Below are 12,369 nucleotides of genomic sequence, written 5' to 3'. Positions count from 1 at the left end.
AGTAAATGCACTCTAAATGTGAATGGAAACTCAAATGATTAAAAATGTTTCAGAACTGTTTCCATATCTTGCTGTCTGGTTAGTGTCAGGAAGTCAAAAGACAGTAGCTTGTGTACAAACAACAATAATTTCAGCTTGGGTCTTAGTCAAGGTCTTTAAAAACATTTACAACAACACAAAGATGAAAACAAATTAAGATGCAACCCCATGCATACTAAATGGCACCTGCAGTGTCAGGAAGGAGTATTTAATGACTGTCATTTACACTGATGATGATTCATCCTCCACCTCCGCCCCACCTGCAAGAATGAACCAAACTTATTATCATTATATGGATAGGTTTATTATGTATCTCCTCTCCCTTGAACTCTGACTGCTGATTGGGTGAATTACTACCTTGCTGTGATAATGTCAAACCTGCTGCAGTTTTTAAATGAATCACAGGCCATTATTCATCTGTAATTATGTATATCATCAGAAAAATATTATTTGGGTTGGGGGCTTATTTTGATGTAAATTAGGCATTTGAATAACAAATTGGTCCTTCAGCTCTGCCTGCCATTAACCGAAAAATAAATCAAAATGTCTCGTATTTAAAATTGCATTGCTTTCAGGTTTTATGGAAATGTATTCAATTTAAATGAGGCTTATCATACCGGGCACTTAAAGGACACATATACATGAATGGCACCAGATGTCTTTTTTCACTAATCAATTCAAAGACATGTCTAACAAATTAATGTCTGATGCAAAAAAAGGAATTCCACTCGAGCCTTTAGAAAACATTAAGATACGTTTGTCATCCGTAAACTTTTAAAAGGGACATCCTGATGGAGGCAGTGAAATGTGAGATCTGTTCCTTACATTTCTCTGCTGTAAACACATCTCATGCTATTATCTGTTTGATCTCTGGGCTTGGTATCTGTGCCGAAACAGGCCTATCTAGACTCTTTTACTGTCTCGGTTTTACAGGGAATTTATTGCCACCCTTTTCGCCAAAGTGCCATGAATGTATTTACTGCAAGAAGTGATTCAGACGTCACATTCTCACTCCCCTCGTGCATCTTCTGAAAGGCCTTCAGTTAAGCCAGATAGGGAGCCTCCATGGGGTGAGTTTGAGGGAGATGAGAAAGAAGAACGCAGGCGGACGGGTGCTAAAAATCTGTCAAACTGACTCTGGAGGTCACTCAGAGCAGCACATAACTCCAGCTCGGCTCTTCAGTTCCCCCAAACCTCCAAATGTGTGTCACTGTGTGCCTCTTCTGCGGGAGCTAAGCTGATTTAAAAACGTTTTTTTCAAACAATGCTAGAAGTAATGGCCTTGCTCTGTGCTGCTGGCTCGAAGGGGATTTATGAATATTTTACTGCCCTGTGGTTATGTGTGTCAGTACATTGTGTGTCTGTGTGTGTGTGTGTGTGTGGCACATCAGGGATAAGGGTGCATGAATCATGACGGGTCTTTTGGGAAAGAGATGGCTGGGGGCATATTGTTCTTTTTTTCTAGACCAGGCAGCAAGCAGACAGTTGGTTGGCATTGTGGAGGTCACAGCTCCTAATGGACTGAGCAACCTTCCTCTGCTGAAAGTTACATTAAAGATTGCCATGCAAGAAAGCACTAAGGCACAATTTCAATTACAGGTTTTAGCATTTTGGAATATGTTGTAAAACGATTGTTGTGCACTGACTGAAGCTTGCCTTGTGTTTACCACAGGTCAGTTTGTCGTCATTGACCTTGGGGCAGCCCTCAGCATCGAGAGATTCCTGCAAAACCTCCAACACTGGCATGCTATTGCATCATTTTGGCAGACTGATAAATCAAGTGAAGCAATGAAATTGACATGCAAACAAATGTTTTGGTGTGTCAACAAACAACAAAGCAAATGAGAAACATTTTCCTTTCCAAAAAACCAGCACCTTGTTGCTTCACCTTTCACTCTCAAGCTCGTCAGTCAGTGAGGAAATAAAGAGGAGGGTGGTTTTAGATTTCCCTCAAATCTTGATAACACAGGACCACTGATGGGTCTATCAGTTTCATCCAAAGCTAGCTGGAGCATAAAATGTGTGACTAAACATTTACCGTGGCAACATAGAGACTGGGGGAAACATAAATGAGCAGATTTCTGTTGAAAGAGATGACGGAGCGATGGGTACAGACTAAGACTAAAGGAATGCTTTATTAAGTTATCTCATGGTTCTTAGACACAGACACCACATGGGAATTTGAGTGTGTTTAAACAGTGTGTGCAGTGTACTGATTAAGAAAAGGATACCGATTGATAATGAGACAGCGCATGACTCTGGGGTCGCTTCCAAACACCAAAGCTGGTTGGGGCCTTAGAGTGATTAAAATAGCTACTTGTGGAAATGTCATTGACTACATTTACATGCATATTCCACTATTATTTCAGATATCAAAGTATTCCAACCTTGGAACAGGTCATTTAAACAGCATATTATCAATGAGGTCTGACTCTGATTGAGTGAAGTGGGATAAGTTGTTATTGTTTAGGGTTTGTGTTCCTTTTTTTGGGCTTACAAAGCATTAGGAATACACGTCTTATTTGGGGGTGCAGTTTATAACACGCGGCTTCTGAATTTTTACACAAACAAACAAGCGAACAGTTTGTAAGGCTGGGGCTAGAGATGCCAAAGAAAAACACCCACGTTTTCGGTTGAAAGGAGCAACGCCATCACTTTTAAACAGTATTAACAACATGGCTGTAGTTGGAAACATAATGAAAATCTAAGTGATTTGAAGGTCCCAGCTGTAGGACGTAATGTAGCTTTCCTACATTAATTGGGACATGAACGGTCTTTATGTAAACGAGAATATTCATTTTCAAAACCCTGTAACCCTGTGGTATTGAGATTATTGTGTTTTCCACGCCAACGAAAATCCTTATTTGGTATGTACATTCACATATGTATTGTAAAGTTAATCAAACGAAGGCCATACAAGGCTTTCGGTAATCAACAATATATTGGAGCCCTAAGAATGTATAATATAGTATATATTTCTGGAAAGGATGACAGCGACTCGCAGCTTTCCCAAGCAGCTGCCACAGAAAAGATGATGAATCATGCAAAGGAACAGACTGCGTCGCTCTGCCTGTGTAACTTGGGAGCGCTGTACGGGTTGAACTGGCTCTCTTCATCCTCCACCACAAGCTGCTGGCTGCCGTCACGCTCTCAGGCGCAGATGTAGTAATCCACATTGAGCTAAGTGGCAAGAGGACCGGGACTCACTGGGAGTTACAGCTGAGTGAGAGGGAGAGGCCAGCGGGACAGAAAGTGAACACTAGGGAAGGACTTTGACATGATGTGCATGGGACATGGTTTATAGGACCCTAACTCCAACTGCCAATACCCCTCCTGGTCTGGTGCAGATAGGGGCTAGGGATTAGCGTTTAGTTTAGTTTAACAACAATACTTCTTTTCCTTGTATGCAACTGGAGATAGTTGCACAGTGTCGTGGAAGTTGTTTTATTTACCAGTTTTTTAAAAACATTTATTAAAGCAAGTTCCTTCAAAGTGAGTCGCATACAACCATGTATTTTACTATTTCATTATTATAGTCAAATAAATACATTATTTACTATTAGTGTCCAATTAAATGTTACCAATATGTTCACTTTGCTATATATATATATATATATATATATATATCAGGAGACCATTTGCCTAAATACATCTCCATCTTGAGTTCGCTCTTATAATTTTCTCACGGTTTACAGCCTTGAGTCTTTGTGTCCATTGGTCCAGGGTAGGGGGGTTTAAGCCAGTTTATCCTCATCATCTTATGGGCTATTAATACCAGATCTGAGCATATACATCTTTCTTCCCAGTCCCCTTGAACGTACAACCTTTTCAAAGGAAGTCATTTTGTGTGTAGTAGATTTGGGTTTGCTGTATGTAGAAACATAATGACAGCGTTATAGGAAAGAGGCAGTTGGGTGCGAGTGGGCTTTGGCATTTTCCAGACTCTAAACCAAAATCAATGCATATCAAGTGACTCCTACACTGGATGCAGGTTATGCTAACACGTAATTGAATGTAATAGTATTACATAGTAGAAATCTTTAAAACTAGAAGGGCTCTCTGAGAGCGCAGACCTTAGCCATCGTTGTTTACATGAGAGAAAAATAAGCAATGTAATAATAGGTTCTTCTTCCTCCACAGCCTTACAGCAAGTTTAATGGAAACCAGGGAAGTCGTTTTTGGCAGGGTAAACGATCTGCTTGTTGGGTTAGATGAAGTCACACTAATTTATTGATAAAATCTGTGCCTTTTATTTATTGCCTAAAATGTTTGCTAATATACACTGCAAATTTGCTAATTCAACATATTGAATTGCTATACTTTATCTGGTAAAGCTAGGGAAAACCCAGCCACATCGCTTAGCCTTTGGAAATAAATATTATTGGAAAGTTTATCTTGCTGTGAGTGTCATATTTTGAGGTATTTTCCCCGGGCATAAAGTGAACCATGAACCATCCTCTCCAGCTCATTTCCTCCGTTAAAGGCTTGTCTCGGGTAACATTTTGATAGCACTGTAATTTATTCATGGTCTCAAAGTGCTGAACAAGAAGATGCATCATTCATCAGATTTTGTGCCCAGGGTTAACCGCACAGCAGGGTGCGACACTTAAACAGCAGATAGTTTGTTGAAATAAAGCTGGGTGATAATTCTAGGAATTTGGCACAGCTGCTGAACTTTTGCTATCACAGCGTCACTGATAAAGTGTTCCTGTTGGAAATATTAATTGCAGGTTAACTTTCCCTGTCAGAGTTTACCAAAATGATGGTTTTGGCTCCAATGTTTTTTTCTGTGCTGCCAATTTTCCAATCATTACTGATGAGGTTCAGTTCTAATGTGAAATAAACCAGCCACCAATTTTCCACCTCTTTTTCTTCTGGCTCCCAAGATGCAGTGATGGCACGAGTTATTCGTCAAAATCAATAACAGAAATCTGTTGCTTAATGTCCAATTAGTATCTCAAGGTCCTTTTAAATAAGCAGTTAGTCAACGATTGTCCAGCCTCCTGTCTTGTTGTACCTGTCCTTGGCATTTGGGCCAATCAAAACTTGATGAAGCGTCCAATCAACAAAGATAACAGGGAGCCGGCCAACACTTAAGTGTCCATGTCATGGTGTGTATTAACTTGATTTATAATCCTTGGTGTGTGCATGTAGTGCGTCATGGAAAGCCACGAGGCCAAGAACACAAAGATGCTCCTGGCCCTCGTCTTTATTAGCTTGGCTGCCTGCCTGCTCCAAGGAGAGGAAAGCATCGAGGAGGATTTGGACACTGCGCCTCACATGGTGGCATAAAGAGGAAGGCAGTTAGGCAGGGAGACAATGCTGGCAGGAAGGGGAACAGGCACATTATGGCAACTGATCTGCTACTTCCTGGTATGCCATACAGTGATGCGATCGACTTGTCATTGCTGCTTTACTCATAATATGGAGATTTAAAGACAACGCATGCAGAAAAAGCTTTTGTTCTCTCAAAGGTGCTTGACCTGCTACCATTTATGTTCCTGGAAAACTATAGACTGCTCTGGAATAAATGAAGAGACCACTCTCTACATGTATGGCAGCCATTCCAGTGTCTGTTAAATTCCAACACAGAGAAAAATGTTCAGTAGTTTATAGAATACAATAATAATCAAACAAAACGTAACTCAAAGACATACCTGTAAATAATAAAACAAGAGAACATGATCATGCTGAAGTGGCCTCTTATTTTTTTCTGGGGCTGTATGTAAGCAGTTTCTGCTTTTAATACATCAGCCTTTATTAATACCATTGTTTCCTTTAGAGATATTTGGAGGTCAGTGAAAACACAACAATGTCATACCCTTTGCCGTAGTAAAATAGCTAAGTATTTTTCACATTTTAGAGTGGATGGAACAATGAAAATGAATCAAAATAACTGTGAAGCTTCCCTACTCATACTCATTATCACCACTGCCATCATCCAGGTCATATTCAGGTCATAGAGATGTTGTGTCTGACTGACAGGCATGGAGAGATGGAGAGAGAGATTGGCTGATGGACAGATAGCAGAGCTGCCAGGTCTACAGATAATATAGAGAAGGAAATCTCCAGACGTCAGTAGAAGCGTACAGAGATTGACACGGACATACAGACAGGAAATGCACTTTCCCAAGCTTGTCGATGCCACTTGAGTAAGGGCTGTGTAGGAGGGGAAAAAAAGGTCTGGAATTGAAAGAGCAGCACTAAAAGCTGGCCCTTTTTCCTTTTCTCGCCCGTGTCGTCTTCCCTGTTTGCCCTGGAGCACCTCTTTTCAGCATCAGCCTCCGTGTCAGGGCTCAGCACACAATCTTTATCCTCAGCTTCCCCCGAACCTTGTAGAAAAAATTATAATTTAGTTCTATCCGGATGCCAAATGTCTACAGATACAGAGAAAGTAATGCACTCTAACAAAAGAGGAGGCAACATGCTTTCTCAGTCTGGGATGAATGGTTTCATTTCTATACCTACATTTGTGTGAGTGGAGAGACTTGCTGTAAATGCCTTTGATAAGGCAGCATCATGTTTCAGATTAAAGTAATTGAGGTCATACCATCGCTTCAACCCTGATACACCCCCAGTGATTCTGTGTGTGTTTGGTGGGGGGGAAATACAGTGATTTCTTTCCTTTTAAGTCTCAAGTCAAGCCATTCCTTTTGTTCAGTTAACCTGTTTTTAACATCAGTATGCCAGAGATGTAGCAGTTCATTGATAAATTGATGAATTCATCAATTGATAGCTCTGCCCTGAGGTGCCACTTAATTTAATATTGACAGCAAGCAAAGGCCATAATTCAAACAAATGGCTTTATGAAGGAGCTCTTTCTACCTCAACAGTAACAGTCTGAAGGATTATGTCTCTTCGAATCATCTGGGTAATTTGTCAAGAATATCCAATCACATACGGCTGCCTTTGTTCTTCTTGATGATACAATGCTATATATTTAATGTTTGTTCTGCTGTTTAGGAATCTGTTGGTGCCTTGACTGTTTTTAGTGACACCTGCTGATTCCAGGGACAGGAGCTGTTAAATCAAAGTCCAATTGTACCAAAAATCCTAATTAAATGTCACTGTAAACTAAAAAGTTGTGCAAATGTTAACGTCTTCATCAAAGCAATATTCTGAAGGTTTAATCATGTGTTACAGGATCTGTGTGTGTGACCGTAGGCTTGTACTTTGCTCACTCGCGGGCTTTACATCTTCTCACATGTTGTTTTGTTGTCTTTTGATTTTTCAGATGATGAAGCATGCATGGGACAGCTACAGGCAGTATGGCTGGGGTCACAACGAGCTGAAGCCCCTCGCCAAGAAAGGACATTCCACAAATATCTTTGGTAAGCCAGACAGACCGTTCTGTGCCCATTGGCAGTTACATCACAATTGGCTGCATGCATTTCTAAACACACACACACACTCCTTCTTTTCTCACACTAGGACACACTTACACACACTCAAGCACCCTGCCATTCCCTTGTGGACAAGGTTATATGATAAGGCATCTGGCAGGATGCATATCACTTTGGGAAGAGTGGTTGCGGACAGAAGCACAAGCGCACTGAAATCCCAAGGAGAACACACACTTCACTTACGGTCCTTATAGAAAATAATATGCATATGATGTACTGGTATACTTCACTAGTTATTACCTAGTAAAATGTTGGATATCGCTTTAGACAGCACGCGGACAAATACTTTGTGAGGTCTTCGTCAAGGTCCAGTCATAAGGGAAACTGCTGTTTGGAGAGAAAGGAACCTTGCCATTGGCAGCGCTCATTTCTCCCAAAGAGAGGTCAGCCTCTCATCATCGGTGATTTGTGTTTTTTTGGAGGCTGTTGGTGTGTACCCGCCTCTGCAGCTGCCATCTGTTAGCGCTGGTAACAAGACCAGGACTGCAAAAGCTGGGAGAATTAAAAACAAGCAAACAGAATCACTCACATGCTTTCAAAGTTATTATATCGTATAGAAAACTAGGCTGTGAATACCCTATAGCTTTAAAATCAGTTTTCTTCCCAAGCGTATTTTCTCTTGTCCTCCAAGCTCACCGGACTGTACTTTCTGTGAGAGTCACACGTTTTACATAGAGAAATGTTTTTAATTGTAAAAATAAATTGTAAAAGTGGACCCTACAATACCCTATAGCTTAGTTGAAATCACGTGTAGAAGAAGACTGTCCTCCAAACAATACACCACTGTCTTATTCCCAGCATTCTTTCTGGTGACCACCCAACCAATACTCCCCAAACATCCATTTTATATTTTGACTCTGACTCATCTCCTTGGCCTACTCCCGCGATTCTCTTGTCAGGCGATAGCATGTCTTCCTCCGTGGTCGTGTAGCTGTCACAGTGGATAAAGATGGTGGGAAAATAGAGCCCACAGCCCCAGCTTTCATAAAGATAATACTAATAAACACATGGTGAGTAATTTCATGGTGAGCAATAGAGGGATAAAAAGGGATTAGTGTGCTGCAGGCATCCTGTGCTTTTTTATTATTCCTCTCTTATTATTGAGATAGTTATTTGAACTACTATTTAAATTACAGCTTTATACATATCAACAGAAGCACTGATTCTGAAAAATCATGCTCAAAATCCTATATTGGTCTTTGCTTACCGTGAATTTATACATGTGAATGTAGATTTATGCTAGTTTAGTCTGGTGTCAGTTTAGTGTGTGTGTGTGTGTGTGTGTGTGTGTGTGTGTGTGTGTGTGTGTGTGTGTGTGTGGATGTGGATGCATGCTTATGAGGTTTTTGTGTTAAATTGGAATGTTCCGTCTGGAAAATTGGCCGGAGGCACCTGTGTTATTTTATGAGCCGCTGCTAAATGGTGGAGAGATGATGTGTGTGTATGTTTCCATTTAGTGCTGTTCTTCAGTGTCTTGCCTGTTTATCTGGTGTGTGTGTGTGTGTGTGTGTGTGTGTGTGTGTGTGTGTGTGTGTGTGTGTGTGTGTGTGTGTGTGTGTGTGTGTGTGTGTGTGTGTGTGTGTGTGTGTGTGTGTGTGTGTGTGTGTGTGTGTGTGTGTGTGTGTGTGTGTGTGTGTGTGTGTGTGTGTGTGTGTGTGTGTGTGTGTAAGCAAATCACAAGGCAAAGAATAGAGCGTCTCAAACAGACCTCCATTATGGATGAGGCGTGTGCTGTCCTCCTACACAGCTTGGCTGTATTGATTATGTGTGTGCATGCGTGTCTTTGGGAGAAAGGCAGGCACAGAAAAGCCAAAGCAGTATATCGGAGATGCAGCAGACCCGTGTTGCTGCGTTACTGTAACTATTAGGAGCGTTGACAGCTTGCTCCAAAGGGACACACACACTCACACAGTCTGAGTGATTGGATTGAAACGGGGATTGCTGATCATCTGTGAATTGGGGATTTTAATCACTTTGATGTTTGTGTCGTTTAGAGAGACGCTACTGCTATAGACTGAGATGGTAAAGGCAATCCAACACATATTCCCATTTTACCATGAGTTTGACACACACCTCAGAAACTGCAGGAAGATTTTAGTTTGCTGGTTCATCACAGAGAGGTGCATTGATCAGATATTTTGTCGGCAGACTGACTGACGTTAGCATCTCAAAGGTTCACTCGACAAAAAGTATTGTTTTTTTTTGGTTTGATTTTTGAACATTTTACAGAACAAGATTAGTTGTGTTCAGACGTTTATTATACTTATGCATCTCCTTTATTATTTTAAGTGTTAATGCATTCTGCAGAATTCAAAAACTATTGTTCGGCTATAAATGAACAACATCACGGTCTCGATGCGAACTCATTTAGTCACCTGTTAGCAGCCTCAGTTTTTCAGACACAAAAAAACTCCGACCTTCATTAGTGGGGAATTTACCGACGTATTTTATGTCATAAAACAAATCTCTTAAGTTTACATTAACCACAGATTATATTTCAGGCATCTTACCAAAACAAATTTTTTTTAAACGCTGACTATGACACGAGGGATCCTGAAGTGGTAAAATGCTAACTCATTTCCAGGTTTTAGGACTCATTCCTGCACCCCACTCTTGTCCTTTCAGGCTAGAGTTGAGCAGTCTCCCTGCTTGACTCAAGCATCACAAACACAGCAGTTTCTGTACAGTTTGCCTCCATTAAACATCCCTTCTGTGGAATTGTTAAAGACACAAAGGGCAAAGCTGTTTGTGCCTGCTCTACGCCTTTCAGCTCAGCCTTCATTTGTCCAAAGAGAGTAGAAGAGGAGAAGAGAGAGCCCAGAATGGTAACGAGAGGACGGGGGCCCTCATTGTGGCACCGGGCTCCGATAACCTGGAGTTCACTGCCTGGCCCTGTTCTGTTCTGCTTCTTTTCTTCATTCCTTCTGTGGAGAACGAGTGGAGCCGATTTTGAGTGCAGATACAAACAAAACCTTTGTCTCGAGGGTAAGCGTTTCAAACCAGGATAACCCCGGCCTGTTAAAGGAAATGCAGTTCAAGCTGGGGAGAAAAAAAAACACATTCAAGGTGTGTAAGTTACCGTACAGCGTGTGAACGAATGGTGTTGTTTTCCATAGCGCATGAATTTACTCTACGAAACACTTTCTTATAACACATCCCCGGTCCAACTGCTATTGGATGACAGACACATATCGCCCTGCTTCTTTTAAGCTGTTTGGTGACTGTCTATTCATCTGATATTGTTTATGGCATATCATACAGCTCAGGTTAGACAGACACGTCTACCAGCAGTTTGAGAATACAGGTTTTTACTGTTTCATGTTTATTAATGTTATTTATAAATGCAAATAAAAGCACCGACGTACATGAAATGATGTCTGAGCGTTCTAAAAGTTTGCGACATGTATTTGTATGCAGATGGCATGTAACATGCAGTACTGGTATTTTGTGTGTGCTACTGTGTAAACTAAAGAACTGCAGAGTTTCACAACTTTTTGGATAAACTCTTGATCGTTTCTGTGAGTGTGTGTATTTGCAGCTTGTCTTTGTAACTGTAAATGATTGTTAATTAAATGTCTCACTTAAACTGTTGGTCGGACAAATTTAGAAATATGAAAGCGTCCCTTTAAACAAAAGGAGAAGAACAAGCAGATGAACCGATAATGAAACCAAACCTTAGTTTCCTCTTTAATAACCACACATCTGAACTAACCCCCCCTCTCACACTGACCTTTGCCTGACTGCTTTTTGTTGCTTTGATCATAATATCTCTGTCCTCAGCAGGTAGCCTGTCCAGTTAGATGATCGACTACTTTATTTATCTCTCTGTTGGACACACAAACACACACAGGGTAATAACACCCATGGGTAATTGAATGGGGACCATCAGCCCCCATTGATTCAGCCTGAAAGCGTTTGACCTGTATTGAGGCTGAGGGTCAATCAGAGCAGGCAGCTGACGTCGCCTCGTTTATCCGAGATGGACGGCGCTATCTCTGATCTTTAAACAAAATACTCCGTGTCTGCAGGAAAGCGCTCTCAGGGGTCACTTTACATTGATGAGGATTTCAATGCTAGTGTTTGTCCTCAGCGATGTCACTCTGCCTTTCTGTGGTCAGAGAGTGTACACAGCTGAGAGTTCTCCTATTTGTCAGGGCTCCCGTAGTTTAGGCCTTTTAACAGCATCCAGATGTGGTTCTGGATCCCTCCTGAAGTCTTCAAATGTATTAATCAACGTTAAGGATATTAATTTAAATGATGTGGCTTCTTAAATGTTCTTCTCTTCTCTATTGTATATAGTAGTTGAATACTTTGAGACTAACAATTAGATGTTTATTTAAAGGATTCATCGGTAATGATAATAACCCTACATTTAATAAACCAAAATAAGATTCAAACAACAGGATAGTTTGGCTCAACTTGATATTATTCAGTGGTTGGTGGCTCAAATGTTGAAGACCAGGAGTGTTTCAGAGTTGTGTCTCTCTTTGTAGTTAATTTAGCTGTGTTATTGAAGTTATTGAGGCTATTTCAGTTATTTTGTCTGCATACAAAGGAATCCCCTAGTGCGTCTGAGCCTGCCCTGAACGCTTTCATTATGATGATTTTAATATAAACTTGCAAGTGGAGAATCTCTCACTCCATGGCTTTCTCCCACGGGCAGTTTGAAGTGCTCACAGTAAATGATATTATAAACCGCCTCAGGCTTCTGCTAGAGGCCTGTTAGGTCGGAAGCAATGCAGATATGTGAAACTGCAATGAGCTCTGAACACCTGGCCCCACCGTTGGCCCACTGCTGGAACAGTTAACACTTTACCATACTGATGAAGGGAGGTCGCTCAATAGAGATTCTGTTTGCCTCATCAAGGAGTCCATGAAACCACAATACCAGATTAAATACTGCTTTGATTCCCAGCTTTTCTAATCG

At 41.0% G+C, this 12,369-nt stretch overlaps 1 protein-coding gene across 1 annotated transcript in view; it reads left to right on the top strand.

Moving 5' to 3' along the window:
• Nucleotides 1–12,369, top strand: part of man1a2 (mannosidase, alpha, class 1A, member 2) — a 100,034-nt gene that overhangs the window by 25,900 nt on the left and 61,765 nt on the right. Inside the window, 1 exon segment of the mRNA XM_063888042.1 lies at nt 7,274–7,370. Within this exon segment, the coding sequence (XP_063744112.1) occupies nt 7,274–7,370 (97 nt within the window).

Source organism: Eleginops maclovinus, chromosome 7, assembly GCF_036324505.1.
Source record: "Eleginops maclovinus isolate JMC-PN-2008 ecotype Puerto Natales chromosome 7, JC_Emac_rtc_rv5, whole genome shotgun sequence".
Taxonomy (NCBI): Eukaryota; Metazoa; Chordata; class Actinopteri; order Perciformes; family Eleginopidae; genus Eleginops; species Eleginops maclovinus.
This window is presented reverse-complemented; position numbering and strand designations above follow the sequence as displayed.